This window comes from Vicia villosa, linkage group LG6 (genome assembly GCF_029867415.1).
Source record: "Vicia villosa cultivar HV-30 ecotype Madison, WI linkage group LG6, Vvil1.0, whole genome shotgun sequence".
Classification (NCBI taxonomy): domain Eukaryota; kingdom Viridiplantae; phylum Streptophyta; class Magnoliopsida; order Fabales; family Fabaceae; genus Vicia; species Vicia villosa.
Window position 1 is genome coordinate 137,643,665 of NC_081185.1, and position 24,784 is coordinate 137,668,448.

Here is a 24,784-nt window from a genome sequence, read left to right on the forward strand (position 1 = left end):
ATAAAAATATTTAAATCATTAATAGGTTTTTCTCATATACAAATATTATTCATGTTTAGGTATCGTTTACAAAAATATCTGAATCAATTGTAAATTTTTCGTATATAAAAATATTTAGATCAATAATATGTTTTTTCCCGTATACCTTTTTTGAATTAAAAATTTTTGGATCATAAATACCATTTTTCATATCTAAAAAATTTAGATCATTAATAGATTTTTCCCATATACAAATATTATTTATGTTTAGGTATCGTTACATAAAAAATATTTAAATCAATAATAGTTTTATTCCAGTATATCTTTTTTGAATAAATTTTTTTCGATGCAACCACCCCTCGCCTTCTTCGGCCTCGGGTGTTACATGCCCACCAGCTTCCGCAAATATTATTTATGTTTAGGTATCGTTACATAAAAATATTTAAATCATTAATAGTTTTATTCCAGTATATCTTTTTTGAATAAATTTTTTTCGATGCGACCACCCCTCGCCTTCTTCGGCCTCGGGTGTTACATGCCCACCAGCTTCCGCATGGTTCGTCCTCGAACCACATCGTACTGGGAGGGGTCTGGGTCTGATACCATTTGTAACGCCCCAGACTGCTTTCGGGATGATCTTCAGCATGCTTTGACCTCACTCGCACGCTTTCTGGAAAACTTCCTAGAAGGTCACCCATCCCAATACTACTCCAAGTCAAGCACGCTTAACTGTGGAGTTCTTATGGAATGAGCTACCGAAAAGAAGACGCATCTTGTTGGTATAGGTAGTACCTATCAATCCTTATAAGCTTTCCTTCAACCATGCAGTCCCATACCTGCATAGCCTCAGGATTCCTCTAATTCCGATGTGGCGACCACCCTTGCCATCTTAGGCCTCAGGTTTTACATGCGATGCAACCACCCCTAGCCTTCTTCGACCTCGGGTGTTACAATTTGATACTAATAAAATTTGACTATAAATAATAGTAGTATGTTATAATTGAATAAGTAGTATATTTTTTTCACGTATATATATATATATATATATATATATATATATATATATATATATATATATATATATATATATATATATATATATATTTCTCCTATTTACATTGATAACATATATTTGTGAAATGACATCAATAACAAATAATTTTTCTAATATTTAATTGTGCAAATGTTATTTTAACTCTATAAATTTCATTAATGACATATATTAATATAATAATATTTTGAATCATATAAATTAAAGTTAATGATAAGTGACACGCATTTTTGTATTTTATCCAATAACACACTTTTTCAAATATATTTTTAAATTCATTTTAATTGAAATAAATTTATTTTAAACTAAAATTATTATAATTTTCCCAAAAAATATTATATCTTAAAATAAAAATTATTTCAAATTATATTTCTTCATTATTAATATTCACTTACTAAAGTTAATTTTTTAAAATTAAATACTATTTTAAATGTAAATTAACAATCATTTAAAATGATCGTAACAATCTTTTTATTAAAAAATAATTTATTGAAATATTTTGATTAATAATTTATTTAAAATAATAAAAGTAAAAAGTGAAAAAGTGAAAAGTGAAAAGTGAAAACTAAGTTGGAAAGTGAAAAGTGAATTGGAAAAAATCAACAAAAGATATTTTTTGCCCCCACATTATTAATTTAGACTAAGATAACAAAGGGGTATTTTTGTGATTTTCAGAACAACAATTTTTCTTATATTATAGAATATTTTGATTAATAATTTATTAGAAATAATAATAAATTAATTAAAGTGAAAGTGAATAGTGAATTGGAAAAAATCAACAAAATACATTTTTTTATCCCCACATTATTAATTTAGATAAGATAACAAAGGGATATTTTTGTGATTTCCGGATAACAAATTTTCTTATATTATAGACAATATATATCATTAATATGTAAATATAATATATTTGTGCAATGCACGGGTGTACGTCTAGTATTTATACAGAGACAATCATTCTGGATCTCTTTCTAGAAAAAGTAAATTTCCTTTTAATTTAAATTTTAAACTTTTTCTAAAAATATAAAATTCCATGTATGAAAATCAGATATTAAGAAATATTCAAAATTATGGAATATATCTCACTCATTCTAAAAAAACAAATAATTTTATGATTAATTAATAATTGATATTAATTTATGAAATTAATTGAAATACATGGACTATGTAAAGAAGTTTTATATTGTCGGTTAATTATAGTCGTTAAATTTTTATAGATGTTTGACATTTTTATTAATCACATATAAAGTCACATGTGAATGGTTGTGATGCATTGACCATGTAAAATATTTTATACTGACAGTACACAACAATTAATCTCTTAATTTATTAGCATAATTTAAATGATTAAAAATTGAGAAAATAGAATATACACTCACATTGCAAAATTATTGTACACTATCAATTCCTGTCATGTATCTTGTTTAATTAAACTGTAAATAAGTTATTGGTCTGAAATGGCTGAATTATTTAGGGTTGGAAATAAGTGGAGTCGATTCGAACTCGCCTCAACTCATTAAGAATTGGTTAAGCTCAAATGTCGGTTCGAGTTCATCACAAATTTTTCAAACTCAAATTCGACTTGTTAGAAGTTCACGAACAACTCGGTTGAATTCATTTGTTTCAGAACTTAAAATCATTTTTTATAGTCAATTTTTTTTATATATTTAACATTTTAAATTAATATTTATTTTAAATAAAAAATATAGAAATAAAATTAATGCTACAAGATACAATAATGATTTTATCTGGATAATTATTTTTAGTAATATTTTACTCGAGAATATAAATTATCAATTAAAACCGTTAGATTAAAAGAAAATATAAGACTAAGATTTAGAGCAAATCTTTAAATCACTCTTATAGATAATATAATTCATCTCGTATATAACTGAGTTGACTTGTAAACCTAACGAGTCAAATTATATATAGTTTAAATTCAATTCAATTAGTTAACAAACTTAATTTTTAACTCATCATGAATTTAATTTAACGATTTAATTACTCTATTCATTGTCAAAATTTAGAAAAAAAATTATTTGTTAAGTATTTTGTGTGAGAATATTTTCTCAAATTTCTAAGAAAAATAACAATTAATACACGTGAATAAAGCAAGGTGGCAAGGTTGCCACGTTAGAATTTTAACAATAAAAAAATACTCAACAACACGCAACGCTCTTCCCTACTTCCTAAAACCCTTTCTCCATCAACACATGCATGTGACACTATTTCAAAAGGTTTTAAAAAAAAAACTAAAACCCATTCATTGCAAAAAAAAATAAAAAATCTCTCTCATTTTTCTCACTTTTCTCTCTTTTTCATTTCCATTCGCTGTACTTTGTTAATTGAACCATCCATAGCCATGGCGGCTATCCAAGAATCCCGGGCGGATCAACCGAAAACGGTGCCGGTGCCGTCTCAAATGCCGCCGCCGTTGTTAGTCTCCGACGCCTTCGCCAAGGACGCCATTCTCGCATGGTATCGCGGCGAGTTTGCGGCCGCAAACGCGATCATCGATGCACTCTGCGGTCATCTCGCGCAGGTTGCTTCGTCCTCCAACGATTACGACTTGGCGTTTGCCGCAATCCATCACAGGCGGCTCAATTGGATCCCTGTCCTCCAGATGCAGAAGTATCACTCCATTGCTGATGTCACTCTCGAACTGCGTAATGTTGCTGAGAAGAAAATCGAATCGGTTGATGGAAAAACGAAAAGCGTAGATGAGAAACCGGAAATGAATGAGGAAGCTGTGGAAAAGGTCGGAAATGACGGCGATGAAGCTCCGGCGGAGTATGATACGCTGGACAGTGAGATCACTGATTCAGGTCATTATTTTAAGTACATCGATCTTCTGTTTAATTATTATCATTAATTATAATTAATATTCTTAATCCAAGCTCCAATTATTGATTTATTATTCATTTTCTGATAGTAATTCATTGTATTTTAGTAGTACAATCAAGTTAAAAAACGGTTGCCTCTAAAGGCTTTCGCAATTTTAATCGGTGTCGCGTCACAGTATGAATAAAAACAATGAAAAATGGTATAGAAATCTATATAATTTTGTCGCGTCGCGGCCGTTTTCGCAGTTCCATGATTTAAAGCCCTGAGTAAAATTAATTTGTCGAATAGTAACTGTTTTTGTTATTTAATTTCCGTTGGGGTTTATTATTGGAGATGAAATTTAATTTAAATTTTTGTGTAGAATCATGGCAAAGTTTTTTATGAATGCTTTTCATTGAAGTCAAATTCTGTCGTTCAAAGTTCTGACTAATCTTATTTTCAAGACTCTTTAATTTGCTTCTAGGCAAAGCAAAAATCATTACAAAAAGTGTTTAGTTTAAAAGTACATCGATGATATGAACTCCATTAAAGTAATTGCACGCATTTCATGAAAAATTAAAGTAATTGCACGCAGAAAATATGGTTGATAGTTTTATTCCAATACAGGTTTGTATTTTTGTTGGTTATATTTGGCGTTATGTTACAGTTAAGTTGGAAGAGTATGGCGAATAGTGCAACTTTGATGTTGGAAACGTCTCGATATGTGTGCAAATGGTTTTATTACGCCGACGGCGGAACCAACAGAGTCTGACTCTGGTTGCACTGCATGTTGTTGCTGATATAGAGTAGTTGACATCACGTGATTCTATGTATTGCACCACGTGCGTATTTGGATCTGGGTGTTGGGGTTTTGACAAGTTTGGTGCTATTCCCTATGAGATTCAATTCAGCAGGGTCAACTTTGTTCTGTTCGTGGTTTAATGGGTGATGGATCCAATGAATGGATTAAAAAATGTTTGATACATAAGAAACAAAAACAAAAGAAATGTTTGTAAATTGTATAGTAAATGGATTCATATTTATACAAAATGGGGGGACAGTTATTGTTGCTAGCATGTTACTTTGTTTGTTGATGGGGCCTGCTTCTCAATTTGTCGCTATTAACTTGACAGTAGCGTGGGGATATTGGTATTGTTTGTAAATGAAACTGGTTGTTTTTTGTTAGACGGCAAATAATTTATGAACAATCACAATGTAAAAACAAGTGTAAAAATGGTGAAATTTCATTTTAGCATAGTAGTTACTTAACATGTAATAGTAATTATGGGTGTGCATTTGTTGGAATGATTTGTTTGGATTTTCTTGGTATGGTGTGCAGGATCGCTGGAAGTGCAACACAGTTTTATGAACAATAGTATATGTTCAAATCATGAAGAATGTGAAGGACGTCCTTCAGAGATAAAGTTGACACAAGGTTTCACAACAAAGGAATTCGTGAAGGGGCATCCGGCAAGTTCATTTGTTCATAAATTGAAATGCATTGTATTTAAGAAAGCAGCTATGATTCTTAGATCCGATATGAGTAGTTTTTTGTGATAGAGAAGCAGCTGGATATTGTTCATTGATGGGTTATTGCAATTAGCAGGTGAATGCTGTTAAAGGATTGAGGTTGTATGAGGACGTTTTATCTGAATCACAGCTCGGCAAACTGGCTGATTTTGTGAAAGAGATCCACGCTGCTGGTCAGAATGGAGAACTTTCAGGTGAATTTTGCAGGTTTAATGTTTGGGATTTGGGACCTAAATAATGGACAGAACTTCTTTATTTTTATTTTTTAAATCAATTTGGTACATGCAATGTCAATTGTCAAGCACAATGTTGTCCTTAATATTGAATTAAGAGTTTGTATTTAATTTGCCGACAAGACTTACTTCGAGATGATGATCAATAGAAACTAGCTTCCTACAGGTCACGGTCTTTTAACATACTAACAAAGTCTATTTGAATAAAATGCAGGTGAAACCTTTATACTATTTAACAAACAGGTGAAGGGGAACAAGAGGGAGCTGATTCAGTTAGGTGTACCCATATTTGGACAGATAAAAGACATTGCCAAAAGTAAGAACTCGGTAAATAGAAGATTTGATAGTATTCCTACACCTTACAATTAACAAAACTGTGATTTGGTTTTTCTAATCACATATATTGCAAAAAGAAATTACTCTAAATAGTAAGAATAGTATAAATTTCTGCTTTTTTTCCTTCTGTTTTGGTGTACAGGCAAAATTGAGCCAATTCCATCACTTCTTCATGGTGTCATTGATCACCTTATTCAGTGGCAATTAATTCCAGAGTACACAAGGCCAAATGGTTGCATTATCAACTTCTTTGAAGAGGTAACTTGTTCATGTTTCCTGCTTAGTCAAAACTTAGAAAGTTACTGTGATTAGTTTTGTGCAATGTCATAGTCTAAAAAAGTTACTGTGGTTTATTTTCTCCAAGGGAGGAACCATCTAAGAGTGTCATAGTCAAAACTTAGAAAGTTACTGTGATTTTTTTTCCTACAAGGGAGTAACCATCTAGGAATGTCTATACAATTTTGTAATTTGCAGGGGGAGTTTTCTCAGCCATTCTTAAAACCACCACATTTGGATCAACCTCTATCTACCCTTCTTCTCTCTGAATCTACCATGGCTTTTGGGCGGATTCTTATGAGTGAAAATGATGGGAATTACAAAGGTCCACTCATGCTATCTTTGAAGCAAGGGTATGTATCAAAGAACTTCTACTCTTTTTAATCCTCGTCTTCCGTTAATTTTTAAGATACAAGTAACATTGCTGGATACAAACAAAGGCAGAATATTTTCATCATTAGCTTTTTAGAGGATGGAACTATGTGTTTGTATAAATGCCCACTTTGTTAGATTGCATTTCCCTTTTCATTTTTCTTGACTAACACAGAAAATTGCAGACACTTGAGGAGGGATAAAAACAAATTGTCTCTGTCTAGTAAACGTCTAGCAGAAATGACACTGACACCTGGTTTCAAATTTTTAGTATTTGCACAAGGTCCAGTTAGAAGTCTCCACTCTGATGGTGAAAAGATTTATTTTTCTATAAATATTTTTTTCTCATTTATGTCATGCTCCTTTCTCACTAAACATTAAATTCCTCAACATTAAAGTCTCAAAGTTCTGACATGTTCTCAGGGAATGTTAGATATGAGTAAGGTATGGTGATTTAAGAAATGATTCCAGCCCATTTTGGAGGACCTATCAATAAACACTGATAGGAATATTGGCACCTTAGCACCTTAGTTAACATTTCTTATGACAGTGGTGACAGTTTTCCATTTCCTGCATTTAACACCAAGCATTGCAGATATTGTTAATACAGTTTCTTTTATTGTTCGTTTGGCCCATAAAATTAGGTATATATTTTACAGAACATAACTAGTTACTGAAGTGCCTTGCAGGTCTCTTTTAGTGATGAGAGGAAACAGCGCTGATATGGCAAGGCATGTGATGTGTCCATCCCCTAACAAAAGGGTGAGTATCACCTTCTTTAGAGTGAGAGAAGGCTCTTATCATGGCCAATCAACAAGCCCTCCTCTAGCGACGACATCCGCAATGACAGTTTGGCAACCTGGCACTGCCAGTCCACTTGCTTTGCCAAATGGGGCTATAAGTGGCCACCAGGCTATGGATATGATACCCAGATGGGGTATGTTTGGTCCTCCGATGGTCATGCTAACCCCTATGCACCCTATGACAATGAATCCCAACAAACTTCCTCGAGGCGGGACTGGAGTTTTCTTACCATGGAAGGGGCATCCCAGAAAACATTCAAGGTATCTTCCACCACGTGCCCATAAAGGACGGGTTATGGCATTACCTCCCCCTGTTGAATCACACAGGGAAGACTCTACTTCTGAACCAACCATTACCGTTGAAGGATAGATATGATTTCAGACTTAGAGCAGCCTTGGGTTTAAAGAAAATGTGAGTCAAGAAAGAGGTTTCACGCATCAGTTATGCGCTCTAGATTCTGGAGTAATTTATTTTGTTGTACAAACATTTCTTCACATTTTTCCTTCTAGTTGCTTTTAGAAAACATAGACTAGTGTTTATGAATAGTTTATTGTGGGTTTTGATCAGCTTATAGGATTTGGAGAGGCTTAGCTTCCTAATTTTGCAAAATGTGAATTAATATCCGAGGTTGAAATTTTGTATGAATGGTTGTTATATTTCTTTTCACACCTCAAATCATCACTACAAGGATATGTGGTTACAGTCATCTACTTAATTTACAGTGGTTATATTATATATGTAGGATTGGTCTGAAAAATATCGAACATATTACTAAATGCTTATAGTGAATGTTTTATTATTTTGTAATGCACAAATGGTCCCGTAAATTCATATCATATTTCTATAACTTTTCAATCGCAATGTACCTATTTTCTGATTACTATTATTTGATATTTGGTGCAATAAGAAGCATAGGTTCATGTCATTGTTAAAGTAAACACTTAAATAAAACAGATTAGAAGCGTATTATTGTATTATTGTGGTATCCGATGTTAATATAAGTGTCTAAATATCATTTATGTAAAGCAAATATCTTTACATGCATTAAGATGTTGAACAATGAGAGAACAACTGAGAAATCTATACAAGTATATTAAAAAAAAATGAAAAGCTAAATTTCTGTTATCAGAATCACACTAACATGAATATACCTCAAGCCTTGGTAAGCTCATCATCATCATCTTCAATATCCCAACTCAAGTCTTCTTCTTCCGCGGCCGAACTCAGCCGCTTCCGTATATCAATTTTACTTGGACTACCACTCCCCGTTGCCTTCTTGTCATCAATTCTACCAAGTTCTTCAATCTCATCCCACTCAAGATCTTTCTCCTCCAATTCCTCACGCTCCTTGTCCTTACTTACAACCGGCGATGACTTTCCATCACCGACATTACTCTCCACTGTCATTCTCTTGTCCGAATCAACTACAGAATCCTTAACATCATCCACTTGTCCTCCATCACTCTTCTCTTGAACAACCTCCAAATTCTCATCAACTTTTGATTCCTCCTTCATCTTGTTTTCTGATAAACTATTTCTCTTTTCAACTTTAGACTCTTCCTCATCAGAATCATCCAATCTCTTAATTTTCACACCACCATCTTTCATCTTAAAATCCTCACCACCCTCTCTTCCATTCTTCTCATCATCATCATCTTCTTCATCATGCTCGTGGTCATCACCATCATCATCATCATCTTCATCATCATCATCATCATCATCATCATCATCATCATCATCATCATCATCATCATCATCTTCAACATCCCAGCTCAACTCTTCTTCCTCTTCCTTCTTCATTCGTCTCACAAGCCTAGCCCTAACATCCTCAGCTTTCTTAACCTTATAAAGCTTATAATAATACCTCAACCAAAAAGTTTCACTATCAACAACATTAGGAACAACCCTCTTATAAACACTCTCCATAGCCTCATTCTCTTTTAGAAGCCCTTCCATTTCTTCATTCTTCCCCTCCAACGAAAACTCCAATTTCCACTTATTATACCGCTCCAAATCAAACGGTTCTTCCGTGAAAGTCTTAGGATCACCCTGAATCGCACGAACCTGAGAATCAAATCTACAATACACCTTCGAATTCGAACCACTCTGTTTCTTATTCTTATTATTATTATTGCTGTTATCCGAATCGGAATCAGAATCAAGGATCACGTCTTTGCCATGAGATATAATCTGAGCCGTTCCTTTAATCACGGTGTTCCCAAATCGGTCGATGACGTGTCCCACCGTTTCGAGAGAGCCGTGAGCGACCTCAATCTCCTTCTTCAAACCTGTGCCAAATTCATGAAGATCGCGACGGTAGATATCGATCACGGTTTCTGATTTTTCGCTGAGGGTTTTGATTAGGCTGCCGAGATTCTTCCACGCGGCGGAAGGACTGAGCGGCGCGTTTGGCGACTCGCGGTGGGGAGCATTGTTGGATTCGGGAGGTGAAGGGTTAGGGTCGTCGGAGAAAACGGATTTGAAGAAACTCATGAGAGATGGTGGAAAGAAGAGATTGGAAGAATAAGAAAATGGAAATGTTGTTATTATAGGAAAATGAGAAGAGTGTTTGTTAGGAAAAGGATGAGGATGATGAGATTTTCACACGTATAGTCGATAATCTAGAACTAACTTTGAAAGTACACCAACAAATCTAAACGTTCGCGAACAATCAATTTATTTTACACGTGCATATGAATTGTTAAGGATTTTTTGTTTGAGTGTGTAAGGAATTGTACTAATTTTTTATACAAAATGTTAAGAAAATATATTTAATGGTTATGCATTGAAAGCTAAAGTTTACACTTGACAGTGTAAAATAATTTTATATTGTCAATACATATACCATTTTTTCAAAGAAAATTGTTAGGTTTTTTAATATTTTTTTTTTTGAAAAAGGGGTGATGCACTTTACAAAAGTTTTACATTGTCGACTAATCGTAGCAATGTATCTTATAAAGTCATACTGTTATTTTTAAATAACTAAGATGATATGGCAAAATAATATATTTCATTGAATGACAGTGTAAAATTTTTTACACCATCAATACATATCCATTAAACCTTGTTTTTTTATAATAAGGAGAATGTTGTTTTTCCAACTTAAATAGTTGAAAAAATATTTTATGAAAAATCAAAAATATTGTATTTTCATACGCATCTATATCACATTAAAATACATTTTTAGTGAGACATACTAAAAAAATTAGATCAGATGTGTATCTTTGAACACATCACTTCAATAATTTGGTTCACTTAACAACTTGGTGTTAATATGAAAATTTATTCTTGAATTTGTCAAGTGAAAATTTGAAAAAATATCACCTTTATATGTTAGTGACAATTATGCAAATGAATTTTTGAAAATGTCTACGGAAAATTTAATAAACAATTTGTATGTTAGTGACAATTATGCAAATGAATTTTTGAAAATGTCAAGCGGAAAATTTAATAAACAACACTTTGTATGTTTGTTTCACTTATGATCAAAAACACCATTTTTGTTCAAACCCCATTAAAATTTCATTCCACACCCAATCAAATTTTCTACTTCAAAATATCACGTGTCTGTTTTTTCACATCTAAATGAGCAAAAAAACTGATATTTAAGGTGATGTACATGTATTACCTTCCTCGTTATCTTTATTAATCTGCTTTTTTGACTGAAAATATGAACGTTAAGTTCAGGAAAACATTTCCAGAATTGTGGTGAATGTCATCCAAAAGTGCATATCTGGATTCGTTCGGAATTGAATTTAGACCGTTTTTTAATATTTCCTATTATGATTGGTCTTAGATATGGTGCACCCTAATGTTTTCCTCATATCTATTGTGTCTACGGATGTCAAACCGGTTGAAATCAATGTAGATCTTGGCAACTAATGTCTAATGATGACAACAACTTTTGATGATGACAACTAATGTCTAATGATGACTACTAATCCTTAATGACAAGTCAAGCATAAGCGGTTAATGTGGTTAAAGATGCAAATCAAATTAGGGTTTGATGGAGTTGACTCTTTGATGATGGCAACCAAATGGAACCTAACTCAAGCCCCATCTCAAGTAAAACTCAAGCAAGTGTCTACAAGAAAGAAAATATCTGACAGGACTTGAAATATGTGAAAGTCTGCCTCGACACACCTGAGTGAATACATTCTAAAGCATAATGGTATTTTCGTAAAAGTACATAGCTAAATCAAAAACACATAACTTGTTTTCAAACTTATTTTTTCCAAGAAAACATTTTCAAAAGTACCTTGAAATCGTGTCAGATGAGTTAGGAGCTGTCAAAATAGCTTTGGACAAAATTTTGTCTATGCCAATCGTTTGGCAGTTTATCTCAATCGATTGGGAGAGTTCAAAAATGCTCCCTAAACGATTAGGGCAACATCTTAATGATCAGTAATGGCTAGATATATTTCGTTATCATTTTTAACTCATTAATCGATTAATTTGAAGGCAACCAATCGACTGGTGCATATTGTCAATTGATTGACAAGTCATAAATTGGCCTTAAAACTTTTTCCTTTTTTAGGCAACCTCTAGCCTATAAATAGAGATCCTTTTCCATTCTTTTTAACATTCAAAACGTGATTTCATTTCTCACTTCCATTTTATCTCTAAGAATCTTTATGTTTATTTTCTTTCACTAAAAGTTTAGCCATATTGCTTTTTGAGAAAGTCTTTTTGTGACGAGTTTGCCAAAGACCTCGAAGGGAAGTGATTCGATCTGGGTTGTTGTGGATATATTGACTAAGTCGAATCATTTTGTCCCGATAAAGATCACTTATCCTTTGCAGAAGTTAGCAGAAATCTACATTAGTGAGATTGTGAAGTTACATGGTATTCCTTCGAGTATTGTATCAAATAGGGATATGAGGTTCACGTCAAGGTTTTGGGAGAGTTTGCAAGAAGCCTTGTGAACTAAGTTGAGGTTAAGTTTTGCTTACCATCCGCAAATAGACGATCAGACCGAGCAGGCTATTCAATCTCTGGAAGACGTGTTGAGAGCTTGCATGTTAGAGCAGGGAGGTAATTGGGATAGTTACTTGTCGTTGATCGAGTTTACTTATAAAAATAGTTTCCGCTCTAGTATTTGAATGACACTTTTTGAAGCTTTGTAAGGTAGGAGATGTAGAACACCTTTGTGTTGGTATGAATCTGGTGAGAGTGATATTGCTTGGACTAGAGATTGTTAAGCAAACTACTTAGTAGGTTAAGATGATTCGGGAGAAGATGAAGGCTTCACAAATTATACAAAAGAGTTATCATGATAAGATAATGAAGGCACTTGAGTTTGGAGAAGGAAATCATGTGTTCTTGAGAGTTATCTCGGTGGCTAGTGTTAGTCGTGCGTTGAAATCTCGAAAGCTCACACCTTGTTTAATTGGTTGTACCAAATCCTTAAGAGAGTAGGAGAAGTGGCCTGCAAAGTTTTCCTACCAACGTCTCTTTCAAATCTTCATCGTGTCTTTCATGTGTCCCAACTGCGAAAATATATTCATGATTTGTCTCATGTGATCTAATTGGATGATGTGAAACACTTGAGAGGTGAAAAGATCGTTTTGGTGAAAGTGATATGAGGAGGATCTGTTAGAGGGAGCGTAACATGGGAGCTAGAGAGTTGGATGAGAAAGTCTTATTTGGAGTTGTTTCCTTCAAGTAATTTTCGAGGGAGAAAAGTCCTTAAGTGAGGGAGAGTTGCAACACCCCGAATTTCAAATTAATTATTTTAATTGAATTTTAAATAATTTTTATTTATTTATTTTGGTGATAAAATGATTATGTGAATTATTTGTTAATAATGGGGTTTATTGAGTTTTATTAGAGTTTTAGTTAATCAAAATATTAGAAAATAGCGAATTAGGAGTTTTGGGATGACAATTGAATTAATGAGAAAACTAGAGTATATTGTAAGGAAAAGTGAAAGGTATAGTGTAGAATTTATTTAAATTAATATTAGGTTAAATAAATAGAAAAGGTGAGGGGAGCTAAAGTAGTCAGAACGTGAAATTGAGAGAAAGAGACAAGAAAACTTAGGAAAGCTCTTGGAAGGGAAGAACATCATAGCCAAAAAGCATGGGTTGCTGATGGAACATTAAGGTAAGTGGGAATTACTCATTTAAGGGTGTAAATTGCATGAAGGATAGAGAGAGAGAGAGAGAGAGAGAGAGAGAGAGAGAGAGAGAGAGAGAGATCATCATCCTGTTTTTTGTTTTCCATCTTGTTTCTCCATTGTTGATGTTTTAAGTGTTTTGAAGAAAGTTGTGCAAAAACCTAATTGTTTGCAGTGATCAATGTAAAATTCGTGCTCTAATTGTTGATGAAATTTGTGTATGTGTATGTGTAAATCTCAAATTGGATGTTCATATCCATACGCTTTGTATGATGGATATATTCATATATTTGTGACACATTAATGAATTAGATGTTTAATCAGTGGTTAATCGATGTAATAAACATGATATGAAATATATATGATGGTTTCTATGCGAATTCGGTGTTGTTGGGTTGAAATTGAAGCTTTGATAAGGCTCTAATGGTAGAATTTGAGTTTCTGATTTTGTTGTTCTTGACATTCTCGCTTAGCGAGGATGAAACCTCGCCTAACAAGCCTTCGATTAGCGAAGGAGGATCTCTCCTAGCGAGACGTAGAGTGTGAGATTTTTGTCTGGTTTTCGACTCGCGCTTAGGCAGTGATGGTTGCGCCTAGCGAGAGCTCACCCAGCAAGCTATAGGTCGCCTAGCGAGGGTGACAACATATATCTGGTTGTTTTAATTGGATTTTTCGAGTTGTTTCCGATTCCACCGACTGTTGGTTGTTGTTTTATGGTGTTTGGACGAGTTGGTGAGTAACATTGATATGTTTTAAGAAAATTATGTGGATACATGTATGATTTCTTATTGGTGAGTTATAATTGAATATTATACTTGTCATGTTAATATTGTGGCCTTATAATGGGTGATGGTTACGGTTCGGAGAGGAACCAGTGGTGAGCATTGCACTTGTATGTTATTGTTTTATGTCATGCATCATGTGTGTCGGTGATACATGTACGAACTTCATTCTAGTGGTGAGTCATTGATTCAGAAGGGGGATCAATGATGAATGGGGTTCGAAGGGGGAGCCAATTTGAAAGGGAAGCATTAATGAGTGGATGAAATCAGTAACATAACTTGATGTTTAAGATTTTTACCTGATCAGTGCATTTTGATGCACATTCCTCTATGTTTTTACTTAGGCATTTCCATGGTTTGTTTTGTTTATTTTTATATTTTATGATGTTTTTATAATTTAGTTTATTTGTGTCTTTATTTGATTTTCGCACTTTATTTTCAGCATTAGCAGTCTGCACTAAAATGATCATAAGTGGAGCTCCAGGAATCCGATTGAGGCGTTCTAATAATCGCCGGAAAGCTAAGAGAAAGAGCTACAACTTTCGTGTTGGAGTCAAAGTCAGATTCGGAGCGCATATTTTCCAGAATTTCGTTTGAAGCTGCAGCATTAGTTTTATTATTTAATTTTGGATCATTAGTTTATGGGCTTGGGTTATGTTTTTGACCCTGTTTGAGTTAGTAGAGAAGAAAACCTTATTTTGTTTTATAAGGGTTGGCAGCCGCTAGAATACTAGAGACCTTTTTTGCCACAAATTTTACTTTTTGTTTCATGATTAGAATGAAGAACTAATTCCCGAAGGCAAATCCTGCTGCTTATGGGTTCCATTGCTTTGAGGTTATTCTAATACTAATTTAAATTTGACTTCTGTTCAATCCCTTTCTATGAAATCATTTGCTTAATTTGATTACAATTGTTTGCTTAATTCGATTGTTGTTCATAGGATAGAATTGATTAAATTCGATTGTATGCATGTTCCTAAATTTAATTGCGTGCTATCGTTTGCTTAATTCATTAACTCGTCATATTATTAACCGTTTGCTTAATTCGGTAAACAGGAACATAACTCATATGATTTTGATAAGCGCTTGTCTGATTAATCTCATAATCGAATAGGATCGAAGCCGTTTAGGGATTGGTGTTATTATAACCGATGATAAGTCGGAACCCGAATCAGTAGGATTAGCCGTTTAGCTTAATTTGATAATCACTTATTTTACTCTGTTTTATAAATTGATTCTAAAACCATAAACCCCCATTTTTATTTATATTAGTTAATAACAAAACAAGAATCCTTGTGAGAACGATACTCGAGTTGTCGTTACCGCTAAACTACCATTTTACAAAATACTCGTTTTTGACCCGTGCGCGACAGCGGATCAAATTGGCGCCGTTGCCGGGGATTCTTATTGTTATTAACTAATATTAGGCATAGTGTTATTGCTAGGAATTTTTTTTTTGTGTTGTGTTTGTTGATTTTCAGGGTTGCAATTCCGGTTGGTGTACAGTGATAAGTTTTCCAGCCTATCAGGTAAGTTTGAAAGCTACTGTTTCGAATCGTTCCGAATTTTTTCCACAAAGTCAGAAATAAATCGACAAACAGTACTCCTTTAGAATAGAATTCTAAAAGAATTTGACCCTCAAAATCGCAAATTCGTTGTGTTTCTATTTTTTTATTAATTATTTACTGTTTTCATAGTGTCAAAAAATTCCAAAAAAAATCTCAAAATTTTTATTTGTCTTCATTAGATTAATTTTCGTGCTTTAGTATTTTTTTTGAATTTATTTTAATCATATTTGTTTTTTCGTGTCAAAAAAAATGGGAGACTCATTGGATCAGTTGGCTTATCTTATTAATTTGATGGAAGCAAGAGAACATCAATCGTGCTATCAAAATCATATTCCACTTGCGATTTGCAATATTTGTTCTTCAAATTTTCATGGTAATGATGCATGTCCTATGTTGTTAGATACTAATTTTTATGGTGAGGCCCAAATGGTAGGTGATCTTCAAGGACAATACTCATACACTGAAAAGCAGCCTATTTGGTCATATCAACAATTTCAACAAAATGAATCATTGAAAGCTGACACACAATCATATTTGTTGTGAAAAACTGTGAGATATTGGATCGAACTCTAGTATTGTCGAAGGGTAGCTTCTTGGTTCGACAGTTCGACAGAGTTAAGCATGAAGTCGAAGGATTGTTCACATGCTGGTGTCGAAGTGTGCATGCTGTAGTCGAAGATGGGTCTAGCATGCAGATGTCGAAGATGCTAGAGTTGTTAGCATGTTAAATTAGGTTTTAGTGTTTAAACCCTAATTTGTTAAGTTAGCTTGTTTATTAAGTTGGCTTGTGTAATGGGCCTTGCTGAAAAAGCCCATTAGTTAGTATGTTAGGTTTTATTATAAATAGCATACTAGTCTCTCATCATTGCTAAGCTGCAAATCCTAATTTAGGGTGAGAGAGGTTATTTGTTATTCTTGTAAACTTGTAATCTTGTTTTAAGAGAAAGTAAAAGAATAGCAGTTATAACCAATTATTGTGTTCTTATTCTCTTTCATAATTCCCTATTATACTTTGTTATTGGTATCGTTTTTCACAACAATTTGGTGCGGTGAACGTGGAGAAGATGCCTTCAACAAAGTATGAGATTGAAAAGTTCACCGGAGTGAATGATTTCGGTCTGTGGCGCTTGAAGATGAAAGCCCTACTGGTTCAGCAGGGTTGTTTGGAAGCGTTGAAGGGAGAGGCAGCCATGAATGCAGAATTGACGGCAGCGGAGAAAACAAATATGATCGAGAAAGCACACAGCGCAATTTTGTTGAGCCTTGGTGATAAGGTTCTCCGGCAGGTATCAAAGGAGACGACGACATCAGGGTTATGGGTGAAACTTGAAAGTTTGTATATGACCAAATCGCTGGTAAATCGACTCTACCTGAAGCAAGCTTTGTATTCGTTCAAGATGATTGAAGACAAAGTATTGGCTGAGCAGTTGGATATGTTCAACAAGCTGATTCTTGATCTTGAAAATATTGATGTGAAGATCGATGATGAAGATCAAGCGCTGTTACTATTGTGTTCTTTGCCTCGATCACATGCTCACTTCAAAGAAACTCTCTTGTATGGAAGGGAGTCCCTGACGTTTGAAGAAGTTCAATCAGCCTTGTACTCTAAGGACTTGAATGAACGAAAGGAGCATAAACCTTCGACTGTTGGCGAAGGTTTGGCCGCTAAAGGAAAACTCTTACGAAAGGATGGTAAGTTCGACAAGAAGAAAGGCAAAAGCCAGTCGAAGACTTACAGTGGCGAAGCATCTAGCATTCGATGCTACCATTGTAAGAAGGAGGGTCACACAAGAAAGGTGTGCCCTGAACGCTTGAAATATCATGGAGGTAAGGATAATGGCAACGCTGCCATTGTTCAAGATGATTTCGAATCATCTGATGTTCTTGTGGTTTCAAGCAGTGACTCTAAGAAGGAGTGGATTATGGATTCAGGTTGCACTTGGCACATGACTCCAAACAAAGACTTGTTCGAGGAATTATGTGATCAAGATGGTGGATCAGTATTGCTGGGAAACAACAAGGCTTGCAAGATTGCAGGTGTTGGATCTGTGAGATTCAAGCTCCATGATGAGTCAATAAGGTTGTTGACTGAAGTCAGGTATGTTCCTGATTTGAAGAGAAATCTGCTTTCTCTTGGTGAATTCGACAAGAAAGGATATGTTTTCCAAGGAGAGAAAAGTATCCTAAGAGTCATGAAGGGTTCGAAGGAAGTCTTGAGAGGCGTGAAGAAACAAGGCTTGTATACCCTTGAGGCTGAAGTTGTAAGTGGTTCGACAAATGTTGCATCCACGAAACTTTTGTCGAAAACAGAAATCTGGCACATGAGATTGGGCCATGTCAGTGAAAGGGGTCTGGTCGAATTAGGGAAACAAAATCTGCTTGGTGGAGACAAAGTCGAAAAGCTGAAGTTTTGTGAACCCTGTGTACTTGGAAAATCCTGCAGAGTGAAGTTCAACAAAGGCAAACAAAGAACACATGGATCCCTTGATTACATCCATGCTGATCTTTGGGGGCCTGCAAGGTGTGCATCACATTCAGGAGCAAGGTATTTTCTATCCATAGTAGATGATTATTCCAGAAAATTATGGGTATTCATCCAGAAGACTAAGGATGAAACTTTTGAGAATTTCAAAAGTTGGAAGACTCTGGTTGAAAATCAGACTGGCAGAAAGGTCAAGAGGTTGAGAACCGACAATGGCCTTGAATTTTGCAATGAGGCATTCGACAGTTTTTATGCTGCCTCTGGTATTGCAAGGCATAGAACTACTGCAGGTACTCCACAGCAAAATGGTTTGGCTGAAAGGTTTAATCGAACTATTTTGGAGAGAGTCGGATGCATGTTGACTAGTGCGGGGTTAACAAAGGTGTTTTGGGCTGAGGCTGTTTCGACAGCAACATATCTGATAAACAGATGTCCTTCGACAGCGTTAGATATGAAGACACCTGAAGAAGTTTGGTCGGGACATCCACCAGATCTCGACAAACTGAGAGTATTTGGCTGCGTAGCCTATGCTCACATTAGGCAAGACAAGGTCGAACCTAGAGCTCTGAAATGCATGTTCATGGGATACCCTGAAGGAGTCAAAGCTTATAGGCTATGGTGCCTAGAGCTAGGTCACAGGAGGTGTATCACCAGTCGAGATGTAGTTTTCAATGAAGCTGAAATGCCTTTTAAGAAAACTGATGATGTTGGTCGAAGTACAGAAACATCTGACGAAGAGCTGGAACAGGTAGAGATTCCTGTTGAGGTGGAGCATGTTGATGCTGAATTGCATATCCCAGATGAAGTCGAAGAAGAAGCAGAAGATGCTGAAGTTGAGGAAACTGACGATAACTACCTATTGTCGAGAGATAGGTCGAGAAGAGTCATCAAGCCACCTCAGAGACTTGGATATGCAGATCTTATAGCTTATGCCTTAATCTCTGCAAGTGAGGTTCTAGACGAAGAACCTAGAGACTATAAGGAAGTTATGAGGAGTCGAAATAAGACTGAATGGCTGAAGGCCATGGATGATGAGATAAAATCTCTTCATGATAATCATACCTGGGAACTGATCAAGAAACCTGCTGGGGCAAGGTTAGTCAGCTGTAAATGGATTTTCAAAGTTAAGGAAGGAATTGAAGGAGTGACGTCGAAAAGATACAAGGCAAGGTTAGTTGCAAGGGGTTTCACTCAGAAAGAAGGTGTCGACTTCAATGATGTGTTTTCTCCTGTTGTGAAGCATAGGTCCATTCGAATGTTGTTTGCCATGGTGGCACAGTTCGATCTTGAACTGGAACAGATGGATGTGAAGACTGCGTTCTTGTATGGTGATCTAGATGAAACGATCCTGATGAGGCAACCTGAAGGGTATGTCGAAAAGGGGAAGGAAGATTATGTGTGCAAGTTAAAGAGATCTTTGTATGGGCTGAAACAATCTCCTCGACAGTGGAATAGGAGATTCGACAAGTTCATGGCACGCATAAGTTTCATTAGAAGTCAGTTCGACCACTGCGTTTACTTCAGATTTCGACCTGGTAATTCATTTGTTATTTTGTTGCTTTATGTGGATGATATTCTCATAGCAAGCAACAATGTTGAAGATGTGATGAGGGTGAAGGCTGAACTCAATAAGGAGTTCGATATGAAGGATCTGGGAGCTGCTTCCAGGATTCTTGGAATTGACATTCGAAGAGATAGAAAGAAGTCTAAGTTATGTTTATCTCAAGAGGCATACCTACGGAAGATTCTTGAAAAGTTTGGTATGTCGAATTCGAAGCCAGTTGTGACTCCAACAAACCCTCAATTCAAGCTGAGTATTGGTCAGTGTCCCAGTACTGATGTCGGAAGAGCCTATATGAATAGCATCCCATATGCTAATATAGTTGGTTCTTTGATGTATGCTATGGTATGTACTAGACCCGACATAGCATACGCAGTAAGTCTTGTAAGCAGGTACATGGCGAATCCTGGAAAGGCTCACTGGCAAGCATTGAAGTGGATTTTAAGGTACATAAATGGGTCTCTGAATAGAGTCCTAATTTATGGTGGAGCCTTAGATGAAGATAGTAAAGCAGTAATCGAAGGATATGTCGACTCTGATTATGCAGGTTGTATGGATTCCAGAAAATCTATTTCTGGATATGTTTTCACTATGTTTGGCACAGCAATTAGTTGGAAAGCAACACTTCAGAAGGTTGTTGCTCTATCAACCACTGAAGCGGAGTATATTGCCTTAACTGAAGCTGTGAAAGAAGCATTGTGGCTTGAAGGTTTTGCGAAGGAGCTAAAACTTCAAGGTCGAGGTATCACTGTTAAATGTGATAGTCAAAGTGCAATACACCTGTCGAAGAATTCAGCCTATCATGAGCGAACTAAGCACATTGATGTGAGGCTGCATTTCGTCAGAGGAGTAATCGAGCGTGGAGAAGTCCAAGTGCTGAAGGTTTCGACTGAAGACAATGCTGCTGATATGATCACCAAGACATTGCCGAGTTGCAAGTTTTTCCACTGTATGCAGTTGATAAAGCTGCATGAAGAAAGCTAGTTTGTTCCTTGACGTTGTAGAGTTAGGTCCAAGGTGGAGATTTGTGAGATATTGGATCGAACTCTAGTATTGTCGAAGGGTAGCTTCTTGGTTCGACAGTTCGACAGAGTTAAGCATGAAGTCGAAGGATTGTTCACATGCTGGTGTCGAAGTGTGCATGCTGTAGTCGAAGATGGGTCTAGCATGCAGATGTCGAAGATGCTAGAGTTGTTAGCATGTTAAATTAGGTTTTAGTGTTTAAACCCTAATTTGTTAAGTTAGCTTGTTTATTAAGTTGGCTTGTGTAATGGGCCTTGCTGAAAAAGCCCATTAGTTAGTATGTTAGGTTTTATTATAAATAGCATACTAGTCTCTCATCATTGCTAAGCTGCAAATCCTAATTTAGGGTGAGAGAGGTTATTTGTTATTCTTGTAAACTTGTAATCTTGTTTTAAGAGAAAGTAAAAGAATAGCAGTTATAACCAATTATTGTGTTCTTATTCTCTTTCATAATTCCCTATTATACTTTGTTATTGGTATCGTTTTTCACAACAAAAACGATACCAATAACAAAGTATAATAGGGAATTATGGAAGAGAATAAGAACACAAGAATTGGTTATAACTGCTATTCTTTTAATTTCTCTTAAAACAAGATTACAAGTTTACAAGAATAACAAATAACCTCTCTCACCCTAAATTAGGATTTGCAGCTTAGCAATGATGAGAGACTAGTATGCTATTTATAATAAAACCTAACATACTAACTAATGGGCTTTTTCAGCAAGGCCCATTACACAAGCCAACTTAATACACAAGCTAACTTAACAAATTAGGGTTTAAACATTAAACCTAATTTAACATGCTAACAACACTAGCATCTTCGACATCTGCATGCTAGACCCATCTTCGACTACAGCATGCACACTTCGACACCAGCATGTGAACAACCTTCGACTTCATGCTTAACTCTGTCGAACTGTCAAACCAAGAAGCTACCCTTCGACCATACTAGAGTTCGATCCAATATCTCACAAATCTCCACCTTGGACCTAACTCTACAACGTCAAGGAACAAACTAGCTTTTTTCATGCAGCTTTATCAACTGCATACAGTGGAAAAACTTGCAACTCGGCAATGTCTTGGTGATCATATCAGCAGCATTGTCTTCAGTCGAAACCTTCAGCACTTGGACTTCTCCACGCTCGATTACTCCTCTGACGAAATGCAGCCTCACATCAATGTGCTTAGTTCGCTCATGATAGGCTGAATTCTTCGACAGGTGTATTGCACTTTGACTATCACATTTAATAGTGATACCTCGACCTTGAAGTTTTAGCTCCTTCGCAAAACCTTCAAGCCACAATGCTTCTTTCACAGCTTCAGTTAGGGCAATATACTCCGCTTCAGTGGTTGATAGAGCAACAACCTTCTGAAGTGTTGCTTTCCAACTAATTGCAGTGCCAAACATAGTGAAAACATATCCAGAAATAGATTTTCTGGAATCCATACAACCTGCATAATCAGAGTCGACATATCCTTCTATTACTGCTTTACTATCTTCACCCAAGGCTCCACCATAAATTAGGACTCTATTTAGAGACCCATTTATGTACCTTAAAATCCACTTCAATGCTTGCCAGTGAGCCTTTCCAGGATTCGCCATGTACCTGCTTACAAGACTTACTGCGTATGCTATGTCGGGTCTAGTACAAACCATAGCATACATTAAAGAACCAACTATATTAGCATACAGAATGCTATTCATATAGGCTCTTTCGACATCAGTACTGGGACACTGATCAATACTCAGCTTGAATTGAGGGTTTGTTGGAGTCACAACTGGCTTCGAATTCGACATACCAAACTTTTCAAGAATCTTCCGTAGATATGCCTCTTGAGATAGACATAACTTCGACTTCTTTCTATCTCTTCGAATGTCAATTCCAAGAATCCTGGAAGCAGCTCCCAGATCCTTCATATCGAACTCCTTATTGAGTTCAGCCTTCACCCTCATCACATCTTCAACATTGTTGCTTGCTATGAGAATATCATCCACATAAAGCAACAAAATAACAAATGAATTACCAGGTCGAAATCTGAAGTAAACGCAGTGGTCGAACTGACTTCTAATGAAACTTATGCGTGCCATGAACTTGTCGAATCTCCTATTCCACTGTCGAGGAGATTGTTTCAGCCCATACAAAGATCTCTTTAACTCGCACACATAATCTTCCTTCCCCTTTTCGACATACCCTTCAGGTTGCCTCATCAGGATCGTTTCATCTAGATCACCATACAAGAACGCAGTCTTCACATCCATCTGTTCCAGTTCAAGATCGAACTGTGCCACCATGGCAAGCAACATTCGAATGGACCTATGCTTCACAACAGGAGAAAACACATCATTGAAGTCGACACCTTCTTTCTGAGTGAAACCCCTGGCAACTAACCTTGCCTTGTATCTTTTCGACGTCACTCCTTCAATTCCTTCCTTAACTTTGAAAATCCATTTACAGCTGACTAACCTTGCCCCATCAGGTTTCTTGATCAGTTCCCAAGTATGATTATCATGAAGAGATTTCATCTCATCATCCATGGCCTTCAGCCATTCAGTCTTATTTCGACTCCTCATAACTTCCTTATAGTCTCTAGGTTCTTCGTCTAGAACCTCACTTGCAGAGATTAAGGCATAAGCTATAAGATCTGCATATCCAAGTCTCTGAGGTGGCTTGATGACTCTTCTCGACCTATCTCTCGACAATAGGTAGTCATCGTCAGTTTCCTCAACTTCAGCATCTTCTGCTTCTTCTTCGACTTCATCTGGGATATGCAATTCAGCATCAACATGCTCCACCTCAACAGGAATCTCTACCTGTTCCAGCTCTTCGTCAGATGTTTCTGTACTTCGACCAACATCATTAGTTTTCTTAAAAGCCATTTCATCTTCATTGAAAACTACATCTCGACTGGTGATACACCTCCTGTGACCTGGCTCTAGGCACCATAGCCTATAAGCTTTGACTCCTTCAGGGTATCCCATGAACATGCATTTCAGAGCTCTAGGTTCGACCTTGTCTTGCCTAATGTGAGCATAGACTACGCAGCCAAATACTCTCAGTTTGTCGAGATCTGGTGGATGTCCCGACCAAACTTCTTCAGGTGTCTTCATATCTAACGCTGTCGAAGGACATCTGTTTATCAGATATGTTGCTGTCGAAACAGCCTCAGCCCAGAACACCTTTGTTAACCCCGCACTAGTCAACATGCATCTGACTCTCTCCAAAATAGTTCGATTAAACCTTTCAGCCAAACCATTTTGCTGTGGAGTACCTGCAGTAGTTCTATGCCTTGCAATACCAGAGGCAGCACAGAAACTGTCGAATGCCTCATTGCAAAATTCAAGGCCATTGTCGGTTCTCAACCTCTTGACCTTTCTTCCAGTCTGATTTTCAACCAGAGTCTTCCAACTTTTGAAATTCTCAAAAGTTTCATCCTTAGTCTTCTGGATGAATACCCATAATTTTCTGGAATAATCATCTACTATGGATAGAAAATACCTTGCTCCTGAATGTGATGGACACCTTGCAGGCCCCCAAAGATCAGCATGGATGTAATCAAGGGATCCATGTGTTCTTTGTTTGCCTTTGTTGAACTTCACTCTGCAAGATTTTCCAAGTACACAGGGTTCACAAAACTTCAGCTTTTCGACTTTGTCTCCACCAAGCAGATTTTGTTTCCCTAATTCGACCAGACCCCTTTCACTGACATGGCCCAATCTCATGTGCCAGATTTCTGTTTTCGACAAAGGTTTCGTGGATGCAACATTTGTCGAACCACTTACAACTTCAGCCTCAAGAGTATACAAGCCTTGTTTCTTCACGCCTCTCAAGACTTCCTTCGAACC

At 36.1% G+C, this 24,784-nt stretch overlaps 2 protein-coding genes across 3 annotated transcripts; one reads left to right on the forward strand and one right to left on the reverse strand.

Annotated features, from left to right (window-relative positions):
* The first annotated feature begins 3,240 nt into the window (after nt 1-3,240).
* On the forward strand, nt 3,241-8,070 carry LOC131610185 (RNA demethylase ALKBH10B-like). The gene is made up of 7 exons (XM_058882068.1): nt 3,241-3,855; nt 5,193-5,323; nt 5,460-5,577; nt 5,831-5,932; nt 6,095-6,210; nt 6,427-6,581; nt 7,290-8,070. The coding sequence occupies exons 1-7, from the start codon at nt 3,393-3,395 to the stop codon at nt 7,771-7,773; spliced, it is 1,569 nt and encodes a 522-aa protein (XP_058738051.1). The 5' UTR covers nt 3,241-3,392; the 3' UTR covers nt 7,774-8,070.
* Nucleotides 6,042-10,023, reverse strand: LOC131610186 (late secretory pathway protein AVL9-like). Of its 2 annotated transcripts, none has more exons than XM_058882069.1 (2): nt 8,556-10,023; nt 6,042-6,228 (listed from the first exon to the last, which is right to left on the reverse strand). In XM_058882069.1, exon 1 carries the CDS (start codon nt 9,895-9,897, stop codon nt 8,557-8,559), a length of 1,341 nt encoding a protein of 446 aa, XP_058738052.1. In that variant the 5' UTR covers nt 9,898-10,023; the 3' UTR covers nt 6,042-6,228; nt 8,556. The 2 variants fall into 2 exon arrangements, with proteins under 2 accessions (XP_058738052.1, XP_058738053.1); XM_058882070.1 differs by having other exon boundaries at nt 6,224-6,242.
* Between the last annotated feature and the right edge of the window lie 14,761 nt (nt 10,024-24,784).

What these genes read in the sequence shown, in the direction of transcription:
- LOC131610185 (XM_058882068.1), top strand. Translation starts at nt 3,393, where the DNA reads ATGGCGGCTATCCAAGAATCCCGGGCGGATCAACCGAAAACGGTGCCG. An exon ending in AATTCGTGAAGGGGCATCCG is followed by an intron (nt 5,324 to 5,459) that starts GCAAGTTCATTT and finishes TGCAATTAGCAG; the next exon opens with GTGAATGCTGTTAAAGGATT. An exon ending in GATAAAAGACATTGCCAAAA is followed by an intron (nt 5,933 to 6,094) that starts GTAAGAACTCGG and finishes TTTGGTGTACAG; the next exon opens with GCAAAATTGAGCCAATTCCA.
- LOC131610186 (XM_058882069.1), bottom strand. Translation starts at nt 9,897, where the DNA reads ATGAGTTTCTTCAAATCCGTTTTCTCCGACGACCCTAACCCTTCACCT.